Below are 18037 nucleotides of genomic sequence, written 5' to 3' on the forward strand. Positions count from 1 at the left end.
TGGCATGGCCTCGCTCAGCAGCTTGCAGGGCAGCCAGAATCTCCCCAGCTCCTCCAGTGCCTGTGTCTGCAGCAGCAGGAGCCTGAGCAGGGGCTGAGCAGTGCACCAGGACAGGCTGCTGACAGCACTGGGGAAATTACTGAACACCTTCACTTCTGTTCCCGGCCTCTTGTGTCTTTATCAAAATGCTGGTTTTCAATCTATCTCATAAGATTTGTTGTTGGCTTGTCAACATTAACCGGCTGACTAATTAAACTTTTTTGAGGCAAACTGTTTTGTGCTGCATCCCCTTGGTGCAAAATAGCTAGAGATTGACACCTGTGAGCATTTCAATGCTATACCCATGCATCAGTGTCTTTAAAACTAATGAATTAAGTTTGTGGATCTATATGCCTTGTATCTTTATTTTCAGCCACCACTGTCTTGCTTCTGTAGACATAACAATTAGTTTTCAGACGTTGCAGTGTACATCCCCAGGCCATTTTCTGTATATTTATGCAGTTAGTTTAACGAACTTTGCTTAGGAGTTGCTGTGTGATCAACAGTCATTACCTTCCTGGATTGTCCATTTTACAAATTACTTTGAGATTTCATGTTCCGCAATTAAGTCTTCTTATTCGCCGTACAAAGCCAAAGCATTTTTGTGGTAAGCTCGCCCTACTAACAAACAACAAAGGCATTGTGGTTGCGGTTGTGCTCCAAGGGTGATCCACTGCGATCCCCGGTCCCTGTCAGCAGCTGCCAGAACGAGCCGTGCCCACGGAGCCGTGAGCGTTTGCCGGGTTTGTCACCGGCACGCTCCTCGCTCGGGCAGTTGGGGTGAATCGATCAGCAGCGAGGGAGGGAACACGCGGCTCTGGATGTGCAGGGAGCTCTCCGTGCCGGCGGTGCCACCCGCGCCCCGCGGGTTTCCTGCGGCGGGAGGCAGCGGGGCTTTCCCGGGACCCGGGACGCTGCCCCTCCCGCGCGGGGGCGGGCACGCTGCCTCCCGAAACGGGCGGGTGCCGGGCGGGCCCGCTCCGCGGGGGTCAGCCTGCAAACGAGCGTTCCCGGGGAGGGAAGGAAGGGGTAAACCGGCCCGGCAGCAGCCAGCGGGACGCGGTGCTGGCGGCGCGGCCACGGCCGGGCCCGTCCTCCGCCTCTCGGCAGTCACCGCCCGGAGCCGGACTGCAGCGGGCCGGCCGCCTCCCCCGCCCCGCCGGCGGAGCGAACCACTGCGGCTCGCCGAGGAGGTGAGGCACCTGTCACCCGCGGGCGGCGGCGGCGGCTGGCGGCCCCGCGGCGGGCGGCGGCGGATCGGGGCGCGTCCCGGGGCGGGGGCGCGGCGGGGGCGCGGCGGCGGAGGGGCGGGCGGCGGGCGGGAGCGCGGGCGCGGCGGACGCGGCGCCTCATCCTCCCCCGCGCCGTGCCGTGCCGTGCCGCGCCGCGCCGAGGGTGTGCGCGCGGAGCCGTGTCCGTGCCCCCGCTGCCGCCGCCGCCTGCAATGGCGTTGAGGCGACGCGGCGGCTGCTGCCTCCTGTCAGGCGGGCGGCGGCAGCGGCCGCTCTGCGCAGAGGAGGCGCGGGGGCAGCGCTGAGTCGGGCGGCCGGGGGAGCCCGTCGCGGCTGTCGGCTGGGTAAGGCGGCGTGCGCGCTCGGCGGCAGAGACGCCGGGCTCCGCGGGGAGCAGCGCTGGCACCTGGCTTTTGTTTCGCGGGGGCAGCGGGCGGTCGCCCGGGCACTGCCCCGCCGCAAGGTGCTGCCGCCCGAGGCCCCGTGGCTCCCGCCCGCCTGCGCGGCGCGGCACGGCACGGCACGGCACGGCACGGCCGCCCGAGGAGGAGCCGCCGCGGGGGCTCCAGCGGTGCCTTCTTGGGTCGAGTTCATTGCCTTCCGCGAGAGCGGCGCGGCTCGCCGAGAGCCTCTGCCGTGTGGCCTTTCCAGTCCCCCGTGGCGACCGGCGGGAGCGGAGCGGGAGGTGCGCGGGGACGGGCGCATTGCTCCCGGCACTGGCACCGTGTGTGCAGCGGCCGGAGTGAGGCGTCCCTGCCTTAGCGGCAGCGGCGCGCCAGGGCGAGGGCTGGGGAGCAGGAACGGAAGGGAAGGGAGAGGGGTTTGGCTCGGGTGAGCCCCTGGTGCCCGGTGCTGGGCTGCGGGGCCGGGGATGAGCCCCTGGGGCGGGGAGTGGGACCGGCTCGGGCCCCTGGCTCCGTTTGTGCACCTTCTCGTTGGTACCTCCAGGATCTTGCGGACCATGAAACCGCTGCCCGTGACAAGGGGCAGCTTTCCCTAACGGGATTTTACTTACTTTACCCTGTCAGCTGAAGATGCTGAGTTCGGGTGCAGTTTTTTGTATTCCCTCGAGCTGATGTTTCATTTGCCTTTCTAAGCGTATTATCTTTGATCGTATTTCTACCATTATGTTTCTGTGAGAGAACAAGGATTGTATTGCAGTGCCTCATATTTCATGTCACATTGCCTTTCCTTTGCATGCATATTTGTGCCATGATACTATAGCTGTGAATGGAAAGATATGATTATCTTCTTTTGCTATGGAGTGATGTTATAGACTGTAAGTTATGCAACAGTAATTTGAAAAAGTTTGTAATGGCAAGTTTTCACATGCTTGTGCAGTGTTGGGTAGTTTTGTTTTTTTTTTACTAGGTTTTTGTAAACATATCAGATAACGGTAAATGGAAATTGTGACAGATTTAATGCACCTGACGTGGTTCAGAAAAGCCTCCTTTCTATTTCAGGTTAAATCAGCCCTTGTTCTTGAGAGTCCTCAGTTGTGCTGCTTTGTCAAAATTGTGTGCATTTAGACATTTGCCTGCAGATCTTCTGTCAAGTATGGCCCTGCTGAAGGGCAGTGGCCCTTGAGCAAAAACGCTCCTCAGGCAGAATCTCTGCTGTGACAAACTCCTGAGAAGCGGTACTGCAGAAACTATGCAAGCAGGTTTCACGCTCCTGAAGTAAACATGATGAAAACAGAGTCTTCAGGAGAAAGATCAACCCTCCGAAGTGCCTCTCCTCACAGAAATGCTTACAGAACTGAGTTCCAGGCGCTGAAAAGCACCTTTGACAAACCGAAATCAGATGGAGACCAAAAAGCGAAAGAGGAAGGAGAGGCCTCACAGAGCAGGGGAAGGAAATATGGCTCAAATGTCAATAGGATCAAGAACTTATTTATGCAGATGGGCATGGAGCCCACTGAAAATGCTGGAGTTGCCCCTAAAACCAGGATAAGGGGTGGCCCTTCATCACCTCAAAGACGAGTAAGGCCCAAAGAATTTGTGGAAAAAGCAGATGGTTCAATCGTAAAGTTGGAATCGTCTGTCTCTGAAAGGATTAGTAGATTTGACACTATCCATGATGGTCCTTCCTATTCCAAGTTTACTGAAACTCGGAAGATGTTTGAGCGAAATGCTCATGAAACAGGACATTCAAATCGCTATTCCCCAAAGAAAGAGAAAATCGCTTCCAATGATCTTCCGGATGAGTGGTGCAGCTCTAAGTCTCACAGAGGCAGCACTGATTCACTGGACAGTCTTAGCCCAAGGACAGAGACTGTCTCTCCTACTGTGAGTCAGCTCAGCGCAGTTTTTGAAAACACTGACTCACACAATGTAATCACAGAAAAGTCAGAAAACAGTGAAGAGTACTCTGTAACTGGTCACTATCCACTAAACCTCTCATCTACTGTCACAAATATCTCCTCTCCAGTTGCAAACCTTGAGGGTTTCAGTCCTTTGAAAGAAGCCAGCACGTGGTCTCCACCAGCCAAACAGAGTACAGGTGTGATGTCTGTTGAGAACTCTCAGCAGACTAACACGCCTTTAACACCGAGACAGAAAGTGTCCACTGGCATTTCAGCAGGTTCAAAAACAACTGAAGAAATAAAAAAGAGCACAGAGGCAAGTGCTGATTCTGTTGAGAGTTCTGCAACAGGTCAACAGGATTTGGTTGGCACGCTTGACAGTGAAAGATCTGTGGACAGCTGTCCTAGGAGTAAGTCAAAAACAGACGCAGGAGTTTTGGTGCAACAAAAGGAACGGTCAGAACATACAGAAGGTATCTTTGATCGACCTGAAGCTGCAGAGTTAACAAGAAATGTAGCTTCAGGTGGTGATTTTGCCACAGATGCAGTTTCAGATGCTACTGAGTCCCATTATGACGAGGCAAGTGAAAAAGATGTGCATGAAGATGTGAATAATTTTCAGAGTTCCCATGTGTACATGCACTCCGACTACAATGTGTATCGGGTACGATCCAGATATAATTCTGACTGGGGAGAGACAGGTACAGAACAGGATGATCTGGATGACAGTGATGAAAATAACTGTTATGAACCTGATATGGAATATTCTGAAATTAATGGATTGCCAGATGAAGATGAAATCCCAGCCAACAGAAAAATACAGTTTAGCCGGGCTCCAATTAAGGTAAAGTTTCTTATGTTTCTTGTTTTTGCAGTTTGGTTTGTTTTCAAATGCAGCTTTATTTGAAGGAGATTTAGACATTTGATCTCGCCTCTAAAAAGATTTCAGAGGATCTTTGGATACATGTTTTTATTGCAGTCAGCCAGTGAACATAATCTTAAATGAAGTAAGGCTGCTGAGCTCTGATGAGCTCATGCCATTTCTTAGATTTTTTGGTGGCTAACTAAACCAGCAGAATTTGAGAATGACAGCTGGGCTTGTGAAGTTCAAGAATTTTAACATGCATGTTCTGACTTCTGTGACTGAACTGTAACCACATCGTGAAATGTCAGTGTGAGTATTTGGTGGGTTTTGTGCTGCTTGTTTAATTTCATTTGAAATCACAGCTTCTTTAGATTGAATGGCTTTTCCTCAGCTCTCAGCAGATTCTTATAGTAACTGCATATAAAGACTGTGTCCTGAAGTACAGGGTGATTCTGTAGTAGAGGACAGTTAATATTCCACATCTCAATTAGTATCATCTTTTCTAGTAGCATTGTCACTTATTTAAAATTTTAAAGCATTTATATACATAGACAGTATATCTTAGTGCTACAGAAGGGTGAAGTCAGTTGGCTGAAATACCTGTTGAAGGGTGTGCGTTTTGCAGAGCTGTTATGGTTTGTTTTTATGTACCTTGAAATTACCACTAAGAATGTTGTTTCCAGTACTTTTCAGTTCAAGAAGGAATAACTAGTCAATAACTTATATTTTGTTGTACCAGCTTTTCACTGCTGAGTCTCAGGGTTAAATGTAAAAATATTTTACTTCCAAGTTGGTTTTAGTGCATGTGTGTGATGGTTGGACTCTGGCTGGAGATGCCACATGTCTCTAATGGACAATTCAAAACCATAGTGATTTTTGCAGAAATGGCTTTTTGGAACAGTGATATATCATGGAGTACTTGAAATTTAAACATTTTAAAATTAAAAATGTTTAATTGAAGTTGACTTGTTTTCATTTTGTGATTTTAGCAATGAAAATTACTAAATCAATGAACAGAAGATCCAATGTTAAACTCTAAGTAATGTGATTTACAAAATCTGCACTCACACTGCCTGTGGTTTAAAGTAGGGCAGGATGTATATTGTATTATGAAGTTTTCATCTGAATGAAGCAACCAGATTTTCACATCTGTTTATGGTGGGATGGAGGGAGAAGAATGGTCTTCATGCTTTGAAAAGAGCATTTTTTACACTAAAAAAAAAAAAATCCAAGACAAGATAATGGATTTTTTCAAAATTCTGTTTTGTTAGTGTTTTATTCAGTCTTGCATCATGAACCAAAAATTCTAAGTATTTTTGTTCCCTCTTGATTATTCCATAATTAAAGTTGCTGTTTTTCTTGAATTTTTGTGGGGAGGTGAAGTAGGGAAAACTGTGATTACGAAGGAAGTTGTTCCCTCCACTGCTTTCCCCCCCCTCAAGCTGTAGTAATAGACAAGAAGATGTTCTGTCTTCTGAAAGATCTGCCAGTTGCTTATGATGGTTCCAACAGATGAGAATCTAGAAAGTGATGCCACTTATTTTATTCTTGAGGTGGTCAGACATTTCTGCTGTTTCTGAAAGAGCTAACTGTGACATTCTTACTTCAGTATATTGCTGTTGTCTCTCTGAATCATGCTGTCATGCCAAGTGCTCTAAGAGTATTTTCTCAATTACTTATATTTTTTCTTTTCAAGTTTTTCATGCTATGTTCATTTCAGATTTTATGTATTGTACAGTAATAATAGCAGTCTATCACGAAAATGCTCATTTTTGTAAATAATTAAGAGTACATTTGTCATGGGTTTAAGCATAAAGCACTCTTATAAGCTTATCCAAAGTAAAAGAATCATTGCTTTAATTATTCTAGCATCTTTATTGTAGATAGGAAGAAAACAGAGTAAGAGCTGCTTTGGGAGAGAGCAGTGTAGGAGGGATTGGGAGATTTGGGAGATCCCCTGCTTTTTGTCCTGGGTGCCTCCAGTGCATGCAGTCTGTTAGTCATGTGGGGAAGCAGAAGTGAGACCATGTGGAAGGCTGGCCTTAGGAGGAGGAACTGCAGCACAAGTTGTGGAAAATTAAAAGCTGCCTTTTCTCTGCAATGCTCTGTAATTCCCTCGGCAGTGTGAAGCTGTGTAAGCCGGGGCAGGCTGCCAGTGGCATCAGGTCACTGCCCGGCCGTGCCACCGCGGGCAGCGACCCAGGGAGGGCAGCTGGAGAATCCCCTGGTGGGTCCCTGTGCCTCGGAGTCTCTGGGCTCCTGCACTCCTTCTCCAGCAGCACTGCCAACGGGGCATTCTGCTGGGAGGCTGGGAACTGGCTCTGGCAGGAGGTTTCCACGCAGCACACATGTATCAGTGAGCAGTGCAGGCGGCAAGGGGGACTTGTGTTCTGTCCTCTCGCACAGTGCTAGCAGATGAACTTACCCAGTCGCTCCCTGTGCCCATCTGTTACACGAGGATGTTGCTTCTGACTGAATGGACAGCAACTATTTAAGAATTTTCTGTTCTACACAATTTTGTGTGCTAGTGGGCATGACTGGTTTCATTAATACTTTGCTGAACATCATCTCATGCATGGCGTGATTGAGAGCAAGAGAAAAATACAAAGCAATACAGAAGTATTTTCTGAACTGTTGGAAACTGATTTGTCTTTATGAAAATGATGCAATTTGTACTTAACTATTCTGCTAGATAATGGGGTGCAAAGTCCAACCCAAACTCTAGATGTTTAATGCTGATTTCAGTATTGTACCTTCACTCTCCTCCTACAGGAGAGCTCTGAAATAATAAACAAAATTGGCATTTGAATGTGTAACCGGTGGAATCAGTGGGTAGTTACTGCCATAAAGTTGTTACTTGAAGATCTCAGCAGGTTTAGGTAAACAGCTTAGGACTGTTTTTCTATATGATTTCTTCAGGCAGACATGTAAGGGACTTTTTTGTCCCTTTAAGGGAAATGCTGAGGACTAGGAGAAGCAGTGAAGTATAGGCAGAAGAATAAATAAATGAAGTCTTATTCATTGAACTGATAGACTGAATTCTGCTTGTCTCCCAAGCAGGAAAAAATCTCAGTTATTGAGAAACTCACTCTAAAGAGGAAGACTCAAGTCAATGCATGCAGGAAATTCTACTCCTTTACAGTCTGTAATTTTGCTATCACAGATCCCATTCTCCATGGACCATTTGCTCTGCTCTAGGATTATGGGATATATTTGCTGATCTCATCTCTGTTGAAAGTCCCTGTAGGAGTAGGTGACTACCCAGAGGCCACTGCAAGCTTGGAGAGTTTCTAGGTATTTGGAGTGTGGTATTGCTGACGTGAGCAGTTGTGTGTCTGTGGGAGTTTAAATCAGCTTGATGCTGTTTAATAAAAGGCAGCCCAAAAGGGCCCAAGAGTGGCAGTGGACAAGAGTGTCTTGCTAAACAAGGGATGTGGACATTACTGTAGCTGTTCATATGACTGTTTATGTAGTGATACAGAGGCCCTTATCAGCACTGGCCTGCTCTTCTGTTGAGGTTTTGTGTTTGTACTTGAGGATAGAACTGAAGCTCTCCAGGGCAAGTGTATGAGGTGAAAAAGTTAAGTAAATGGGATGAGGAAAAGCATACCCTGGTTTTTCCAGGGATACTTTTCTACCAAAGGAACAAAACAAACCATCAACACCACCACCCCCTGCCCCTCTGCCCCAAACCCAGCAACTCACTGATTTATTGGTCTTTCATTGGGTTTTGCAGGGTTTCATGAGGGTTGGGTTGTATACTGCTTCCCAAACACAGCAGGCTAATTGGACAAGGTTTGCCCATAGTGCAGAATTCATTAGCTCATGGTTTTCCACACCCTAGCAAATGGAAATGTATTGATTGACCAAATCAGAGTCCTTTTTGAGCCATGCCTCCTCCATCCTGGGTAGAATTAGGATGAAGAGTAATGTTCACCTTTTCTCTTTCCAAGTCCATACTTTCTGCTGTCCTGATAGCTGATGGCTGCATCTTCAGTGAGTGCCTGATTTCTGGCACCAGGTACACGCTAAACCATTTAGAGCTGTTAACAGCAATTTGTGTCTCCTGCTGAGCCTCCTTTTGGAACCTTCTGCTCCACTGACTCTGTCCTACCAGCCAAGGGGTTGGGTACTATGTGATCAGACCATATGGCAGACAGCAGGGAGCTGGTGGTGCTTCGAGGGGCTTTGGCCCAAGCTGCTGGTGCAGTTTCCAGCATTCTGTAAAGCTTTCTTAGGGTGCAGTGGTGAAGGGACATCTCTGTGGACCTCTCTCGAGTTTTGGGGATAGGTGGGAGAGAAGGTAACATGAAAGCAAATGGCTCTTCCATGCTTCAATTCATTCCATTCAAAGGGGATATAATCACTAGTGCCTGTGCCTCATAGTGTGCTTCCTCTCTTTTGTCATGCAGCATGACTGAATTTTATACCCCACAACACTTCAGTTTTCCAGATCATGTCTTGTTCACATGGTCTTGAGGAACTGGAACTTGTACTCTCTCGCCTTTGAAGACATTTTACAAATCCTGTGACTGTAGTTTAGTGTAGAATATAAATGAAATTTGTATTTAACAGTTGCTTTGAAATTTTTTTTATGAACTACATTTTTTTACAAACTTCTTCTAGAAATCAGTTCAAGGAATGAGTCTTTCTTTCAGGTATTCCTCATTTCTGAGGGGACCTGAAAGATAATTTAGTTCCAACCCCCTGCCATGGACAGGGACACCTTCCATTAGACCACGTTGCTCAGTTCCATCCAATCTGGCCTTGAACATTTCCAGGGTGTCCACAGCTTCTCTGGGCAACATGGTTCAGTGTGTCACCACCCTCGCAGTATAATCTTTTCCTAATATGTAATTTAAACCTACCCTCTTTCAGTTTGAAGCCATTCTTCCTTGTTGTGTCACTACATGCCCTTGTAAAAAGTCTCTCTCCATCTTTCTTGTAGGCTCCCTTCAGGTATCAGAAGGCTGCAGTTAGGTAACCCCAAACCTTCCCTTTCCAGGCTGAACAATCACAATTACCTCTGGCTCTTCTTATAGGAAAGGTGCTCCATCGCTCTAATCAATTTAGTGGCCCTGCTCTGGAGTTGCTTCAACAGGTCCCTGTCCTTCCTGTGCTGGGGGTCCCTGGGCTGGATGCAGTGTTCCAGTTGGGTCTCACCAGAGCAGAGCAGAGGGGCAGAATCCCCTCCCTGGCCCTGCTGCCCACAGTGCTCTGGATGCAGCCCAGGACACGTTTGGCTCTCTGGGCTGTGAGTGCACATGGCTGGGTCATGTCCAGCCTCTCACCCACCAGCATCCCAAGTCCTTCTTGGCAGGGCTGCTCTTGATCTCTTTGTTCCCTCAGTCTGTATTGATACCAGAGGTTGCCCTAACAAAATGTATTCACTAATGTAAATAGTGACAGAGAAAGAATCTGAAACAATCTGGCACTTACTACCTTGGAAATGTTTAATATAAAATATCATTATTCTTTGTCTAGTAGCGATCAAAATAAAGTATACTGAAAACACTTTCAAGTCTTAGTGTAAAAAGTATTTCTTTGCCTGATTCAGTATTCAGTATTGTATTTACCTGTTGTGAAAATGCTGATGAACTATTTTGGATCATTGTAATCATAAGAGAAGGTTACCCATCCACAAGCACTGTACAGTCTATGGCTCCAAACCTGCCACCACTTCTATGCGTATTTTACTTAATACAGAGTTGGAATTAGATGATCTCCACATTTCAACCCCCAGTGAGCCTATGACTCTGTAAATAAAATAATCACAGTGCATGTTAGGACACTTGTTGTTTAAGGCTAGTGTGGAAGACAGAACTTGCAGAAGGATCCTTGAGGCTATGTTAGATTTGAAATGGGTACATAATCTGAGAAATTAATCCAGTTTTGGATGGGTTAATTATGAAAGCTTACAGGTAAAAAAAGATCAGTAACTCTTTCTGAAATCACTGAAAGAATATTTTGTTTTCCTTAAATTCGGTTCACTACTTCAGCTCCTGTGTCCATGTAGAAGCCTAGAAGATGAGAGAACTAATATGTATTCTCTAACACTGATAGATAGCTGTGGAGCCAACCAAGGACTGCTGGTAATATGCTGTGAGAAAGATCAGGATGTTTCTGAAGAAGGGGCCATACAGAGAAAGGGCAGCACTTGCTGATTCTAATGTTCCTGTTTGGGCTCCTGGAGATGAGCACAACACCATACAGTACAAGTGCAGGAATGAGGTTGAGAAATGGGCCTGCAATGTTGACCAAAGGCCAACCCAGTCATCAAGACTGGTCATCATTTGGTGGTCCTAAACACCACCAAAGACCCATAAAGCCCTCCAACCCATTTTTAGAAAGTCTAGAAGATCAGACTGCCCATGACCACTAATTGGCATAGAAAGTGAGAAACTTATCTCTAGGGTGGGGACACTTACCTATGAAAAGTTACACCCAGGAAGCCCAGGCATTGCATGCACCCCAAGACCCTGGACACTTAATCAGCTGTACTGACAGTAGAGGACTGGTGATGTTTCTTTTTTCCTTTCTCTCTCTCTTCCCCTCTTAAATCCATCTCCCTTTTCCTCTTTCTTTTTCTCAATTCACCCTTCCTACTTTGTTCAAAACCCATTGCTGTGTGCTCTTACTAAGAGATAAGGGACTAACATAACAATTTCCATGCCAAGTGCATAATTTACTAATAAAATTTTGTAAGCTTTTGAGGACCCTCTGACATTTGTTGTTCCTTTTGACCACAAATATCCATGAATTTTGATGCTCCCTTCCCCATAAGGGTGGGATGCCACAGTCCATGCTTTTACAGCCTCAGGAGTGGGTGATAGTTTTGGCTAAAGCATGAAACTGGTTATTAGGTAAGCTTAGCCTCCGTCTCCTGTAGTGTTGAATATATTGCTGAATATTTATGCTCATATTCAAATTTTGTAAAACAGGCAGCAAGCTGGTAATTAATTTAATTAATCTCAATGTGTGAAGTAGTTTGGCATACAGAGCTATTGCTTGGGAAGCTTGGAACGTGTCTATTCTGCTGCATAAAATGAACTTACACCTTTTCCCAGATACTGTCAAGTGTGGGGAATTCCACTAACTTTAGTAATAAAATGTGTTGTACTGCAAGGATTGTCCTGCTAACTTTGATCATTTGCAAAAAATAATAACAGAGTGAAAAATCAGGTTCTGTGCTCTGGTAATATACTCTTATGAAAGATCTTTTTATGAAAGGCAGAACCTCTTATATGTATTTTTCAAGGAAAGGAATGAGAAGTAAATATTAAGGATTCAAAGAATGGATGCACTCAGATAAAGAATAGTGAAGGGCTAAAGCATTTCAGAAGTTACTATTTTGATTCAGTCAATGTGGTGAACAAAGATATCTCAGAAAATATTCCATTATTTCTGTGGAATTTTATGCCTTCACTGACGAGTCTTTTAGACACAATTTCAGGTGAAGAAGATTTCTTGTATTAAATATACATGGAATTATTGGCATACAGTAAATGGAATAAAGTTGTTTCCGTGCCACAATATGCTGTGGAGACTTTAACTCTTCTATAAGCCATAATTTCACTGCTCATTCTAGGGATCAGTAATTCCTGGATGCGATGTTCACACAGTTCCAGAACTAAAAAGAAATAATGTTGCCTTAAAACTGGGTTTCATAAGCATTGAGGGCATTATAGAAGAACCGTTTGTAGAAACCAAATTTAGATTAAATAATTTGCATCAGAGATTTGTGTGGGTTAGATTGAAAGGGGTTTCTAATTAAAGGTTTTGAATTCCAAAAACGCAGACTGAGAAACTGTAGGGAAATGGTTTGAAATTAGCTGAACCAAAGAGCAAAGGGAGCTCTTTGATTCAGAATTAGAAAAAATGTGTAGGATTTGCATCCCAAGAAAAAGCAGACTACACAAGCAGAATGATTGCAGACCTACTCAGAAGAAAAGTCAGCCAAAGAGAACATCATAAGTTAGCCAAGAACTTGGAAGGAGTGGCAAAAGTGGTTGTTGAAAAAATGAAGAATGTCATAGAGTTCAAAAGTCTTAAATATGACTAAAAAGTTGCCAGAAGTCAAGCTGAGTTTGACCTTGTAAAGGAAAATAGTCCAAGTAGTAAAAAGCTATTCATCCATTAAAAAACAGGAAAGGAAGCTGAATGTTATGCAGTGAGTATGAAGTTAGGATCAATTATCACCCCCAGTTTATTGTGGAAATTCATATAGTGAAATGAAGAAGAAACCTACAAGTTCCCAGTGCTCAGGTTTTTATGGGGCTGGATCAAAGAAGTTGTATTTTAGAAAATCTTGCAGCAAATATTTCAAAACTAAAAGAGCACTATCAAAATAGAGATGGTACTTTACTGTAGAAGAGTAAATTTAATATATATTTTTCAGAAATAAAAGAGGTGGTTCTGGCTGCCTGAAAATTATCAATTTTTTTTCCATAGTAAAGCAATAGAAAACACTTTTTAAAGAATCAAAGGCAGAGAGGCAAATGGAATACATGTAAATGGATTTATCAGAGGTAGTGTATGTCAGACTGAATTAGTATCTGCCTTTGATAAGATAAAAGACCTTGTTAAAAATTTCAGTAGTTCTGTCTCAGGAAGTTGGAGCATGCTAATGACAGTTGCTTTTGACGGGAAGTAGGGAAGCCTTATCGTTGCATAGGATTACAGCAAAATATGGGTGACTGGGAGGACTTGAGTAGTGGGGATGGATTTATGAGCTGAGAACTTCCACGGTGAACTAGTGACTCATTTGTAGGGGATGACAGCTAAGGAGAAAGCCACTCTTGACTCTTGCACAGAATGACAGCAGCAACCCGCGCTGTGATGCAGCCGTGAGGAAGGCAAATGACATTCTAGATAACATGAAGGAAAATATTTTGGAAGCAGTAGGAAATTATGGGTGTCATTTTATAACTCGTCAAAGAAACTTCATCTGGACCGTGTCTGATGGATTCTGCTTAAGGCGAGTGGGTTTGCAGGAAGAGCTGTAGCAACTTGGTGCTCTTATATGTCTTTTTCTTGGTTAATTCTATCATGAAACAGGGGCCTTAAGAAATTTATCTTGCTCAGTGAGGGATGCAGGAGGCCTGAAAAGGATCATTATTGGATCCCTGCATTCCAAAGAAAAGGCACCTGGAAATTAAGGGGCAGCGTTCCACTATTAAGGAGGAATGAAATGTTTTCCAACTAAGACTAAAGAATTGTAATAGCAGGCACTCTTTCCCTGTTTTCCTAAAATATTGCTGTGTTGTCTAGCAGTGTCTATTAATGATGGGAAGTGTTGCAATTATCTTTAGCTCTGTTGACTTGAAGGCCACAAATCATCTATTAAAAGGAGTACCAACATTCCTGTAATTAAATGGTACAAAGCAGTAGATGTTATTCTGTGGTGTCATTTTGTATATAGAAAGTGTTCTGTTGAGAGAAGCTAATTTTACTCGAGTTATTTACAAGAGTTGATTCAAGAGACCCATCAGATCAGTCAGATAATTCCATATGATAAAGTCAGTGGAAGGTGTGAATGCAGAGTTTTATCCATTTGCCTTGTTCTATTACATATAAAGCTGCACTTCTTAGTCTATGCACATCTGTAACTTCTGATGTTCCACTCTGCAGTTTCCATCTGCCTTAGTATTCAGTGAATAATCTCAAGGGCATAAGATGCTGGTTCACATTGAAAGGATATCTTTTAATATTCTGTCTGTGCTGCATGTAGACCTAGGAACTTCCATTTGATAAAACAGCTGTGTTTGACATTAGTTGTTTGAAAGCAATAAACTATAGAGGTTTTTAAAAGTCATGCTGTCAAACTCCTATCTAATTCATCTAGATCATAGCCTTTATGATAAAGCATTAAGATATTCTTTATCTAGCTTGTAATCGTCTTTACATCTTTATAAGCTTGCAGTCATCTTTAAGATGGACTGTGGCATATTTAGGTACTGACACACTCTAGATTCCTTAGATGTGTAGAATCTGACATACTTAAATATTTACCTGTTAGCTCTGCCTATTTAAAAGCCATTGCTCATTAGTGATGACTTGAGTGATTGCCCTGTAGATTTCATTGTGCATGGACTGTTCAAACAGAACACTCAAAATATTTCAATGTTGTATTTTTTTGCAAAGGCAAACCAGAGTGAACTCATTAATCCAGAGGTTTAGAGCACTCTTGAAAAAAGCTGGTAATTGAGCAGTGCAGCAAAGTGCACTAACACAAATGAGAGTGTTTCAATATGACATTTGATAGGAAGAGACTACCAGACCATGTAGCTCTTTATTCCCCTTTGCCCAGCATTTTCCGCTGAAGTAGTTGCTCAGTTTCATCTCTCTTAATTTAGTAGGTTGACTAAAAAAATGTGTCCTTGATGTTTTGCACATTTCTTTCATGTTAATTTTTAAGATGGGAGGAGGGAAATACCATTAAATAGAGGAGCTCTTTTTTTTCTTCTTTTTTTTCTTATTTTTTTTTCTTTCCTCTCTTTCTCTGTTAACGGCCAGTGAAAAGGTCTCCAGACTTAACAGCTGTAGATCCAAAATAACTGCTGAGACTTACTGTGATTTACTGCAAGTGCTTGACACAGTCATTACAAGTAAGCCTTGACCATTAAAAAAGGGAAGTTATGCCCAACCAACCTCATAACCATTTACAAAGAAATGACTGGCCTAATAGGTGAGGGGAGAGCAGCAGCTATTGTCTGCATTCACTTCAGCAAGGCTTTTGACATAACATATCCATAGAGAAGCCTGTTAAATACGGGCTAGATGAGCAGACAGTGAGGTAGATTGGAAACTAGCTGAACAGACAGGTGGGAAGTCACAAACCTCATGAACAGGGAGAGGTGAAAAGTCCTGTGCCTGGCCCCATGCAGCATTATGTTCTGGGGGACCATCCAGTGGGTAGATCCTCTTCAGCTTTGCAGAAGAAGATCTGGGGTTCTGGAGAACATCAAGTGGAACATGAGTCAGCAATGTGCTCACATAACGAGGAAGGCTAATTGTATTCTGGGCTGCGTTCAGATGAGTGCTGCCATCAGGTTGGGTGAGGTGATCCCTCCTCTGTACTCACCTCTGGTGAGGCCAGAGGTGGAGTTCTGGGTCCTGTTCTGGGTTCCCCAGCACAGGAGATGGGAGAGAGTCCATTGAGGGCCCATGAAGATGATTACAGGTTTGGAGCATCTCTCCTGTGAGGAAAGGCTGAGAGAACTGAGTCTGCTGAGCCTGGAGAAGTGAAGACTCAAGGGTGGTCTTATTAATAGATGTAAATATTTGAAGGAAGGGTGCCAAGAAAATACAGTGAGGCTCTTTCCAGTTGTGTCCAGTGACAGGGTCAGTGGGCACCAGCTGAAATACAGGAGGTTCCCTCTGAACATCAGGAAACTATATCCCTGTGAGGCTGACTGAACTCTGACACAGGTTACCCAGACAGGCTATGAATACTCCATCTTTGGATATATTCAAAAGCTCCTTGAACACTGTTCTGGGCAAGGAGTGCTATGCTTGAGCAGGGGGATTGGAGCATATGGTCTTCATAGATCACCCCTTCCAACTTAAACCATCATGTGGTTCTGTGGTTTCATTTAGATAACAGAAAAATTATTTTGCTAATAGGGAACTTCGGTAAAGGAAACAGCTAAATTGCATCCAAAACAAATTCTCTTGGTTTTATTATTTGTAAATTATACTAAGTGACCTCTTGTATTATTTATCAGGTTTTAAGAATGCACAGTTTTGCAAATCCAAAGGTGGTGCAGCAGCTCCAGTAGGTTTGATTATAACAGTTAATGTTGTTTAAATATCTTTGAGTATTTTAGCGAGAGCTTATTGCATTAACCTTGAATTTTTACCTTGTAATTTTGTAATGACAGATCGTTAATTTTAAGGATTGATACTAGACTTTTAATGTTTCTTGTTAATGAGAAGCTAGGCCCACCACTGCTAATTGAAAAAGCTAAGAATGAGTTTTAAGGGTTTTTATTGGGATGCATTTTATTGTATAAGTGAGCAGATTGACCTACCCTTCTGAGTAACATTTAACAAGGCAAAAGATTTTGGGGAAATATTTAAAGAAATATTATGAGTTAAATATTTATGATAAAGAGGAAAAACTTAAAATCTTCTGTACAAAAATAAAACTGTTGATGAATAGTGTTCATTTGCAGCAATGCCCACTAATATTTTGCATGTAGTAGTAGCCAAAATCTCTATGGCTTTTGCTGGGGTAAGCCTTGATTGGAATGAGAGTGTGATCTGATTGCCCAGTTGAGTCCAAATACTCAAAAGCTGTGGTTAAACTGAAAAATAATCTCGCCCTGTACACCTTAAGTGAAATCTTTAAAAATTACTCTCTTTGTAAAATGTACGGAGTTGCTAATTTTGTGTAGTTTATCTATGAAATCTCCCCAGTGATGAAGGAGAGAGGCATTTTGCTGGTCTTGTAAAGCTCAAGAACTCCCCAAAGAGAGATCAATGTGTATGTCTGGAGATAACTAACACCCATTTATAAAACATGAGAGGGGTTAGTGAGAAGTTTTTTGAATACTTCTTTGAATAAAGGGGATAAAAGATAGCGAATACTAGAAAGTAAATTGTTCTTCACTACTTTGGCTTAAATGTGATTCTATTAAAGCAAGCCTCTTGTGCCCATATGTGATTTACTTTATTTTATTTTTCTAGTGCAAAGGGTCACTTGTGTCTCTAAGCCCTGAAGAACCTCAGTAGTTAATCCGTTCCATTAAGGACTCCAAGTTTCTGAGTTTGAGAAAGCTGGATTTAGCTTGAGAATGCTGTGCTGCTGGAAGCTAAATCCAGCAGTGAGAACCCCGGGGGCTTGGTGGGGGTGTTTGGGGAGCAGTGAGAGTCTCCTGCCCCAGCTGGGCAATAGAATGGGGGCTCAGGCTGGGTCCTGGTGGGGTCCTGCCCCAGCTTGCATAAGGCTGTGGTACTTGGCAGCATTGCACTTGCAGCCTTTAGGACACAAAGAAGCCACAGGGTAGGTTTTTGGCCTATTTTTTTTTGGCCCTTTTTTTTTTTTAATAGCTAGTTGCTCTCTGTTGCATCAGTAGTCCCCAATGCAGCATTATCCAAAATATGCAGTTGAACCCTTTCTTCACCATTTTGCCTTAATTGTCTGCCTGATGCTACCTGAGCATTGTAGAGATTTTTTTTGTTTTAAAATGTAGTTATGTAGTTTCTGGGTTTTTCCTCTTCTCCAACCCCCACCCCCTCCACCTCCCCCCCCCCCCTCCCCCCCCCGATTCTGATTCTGGACACTTCCAGGGCTGCAGTTTTGTGGTGGCCTAGGACAGAACTTCCCCTTTTATCCTCAGTTTGCTTGTTTTCTAGGACTACATACTTGACATCTTGCATTGCATTAAAAATTTGAGAAGACAACAAAGAGGCCTTTTTAATCATTCAGTTTATAATTTTTTCATTGTTTTATGTAGATCATATCACTCGAAAGAGTAAAAAATTTACTGTGGTACCTTCTCCACTGAGTTTGTTTTGTTGCAGCATTATATATAGATTTTGTTTATGGTGTTTTATTATTAATAATGAGTAAATAATGTGTGAAATAAATAG

General features: G+C 43.7%; 1 protein-coding gene across 7 annotated transcripts in view; it reads left to right on the forward strand.

Annotated features, from left to right (window-relative positions):
* The first annotated feature begins 975 nt into the window (after positions 1 to 975).
* Positions 976 to 18037, forward strand: part of PPP1R9A (protein phosphatase 1 regulatory subunit 9A) — a 133452-nt gene continuing 116390 nt past the window's right edge. For 2 of the 7 annotated variants that reach the window (XM_085050754.1, XM_085050757.1), the window contains exons 1-2: positions 1420 to 1615; positions 2735 to 4420. In XM_085050754.1, coding sequence (XP_084906880.1) covers positions 2957 to 4420 — 1464 coding nt within the window. In that variant the 5' untranslated portion in view covers positions 1420 to 1615; positions 2735 to 2956. Of the gene's footprint in view, positions 1233 to 1418; positions 1616 to 1834; positions 1957 to 2734; positions 4421 to 18037 lie in introns of those variants that run through there. The other 5 variants (XM_085050759.1, XM_085050760.1, XM_085050755.1 and 2 more) reach the window with 4 other exon arrangements.

This window comes from Lichenostomus cassidix, chromosome 2 (genome assembly GCF_008360975.1).
Source record: "Lichenostomus cassidix isolate B80296 chromosome 2, HeHo_3.0, whole genome shotgun sequence".
NCBI classification, from domain to species: domain Eukaryota; kingdom Metazoa; phylum Chordata; class Aves; order Passeriformes; family Meliphagidae; genus Lichenostomus; species Lichenostomus cassidix.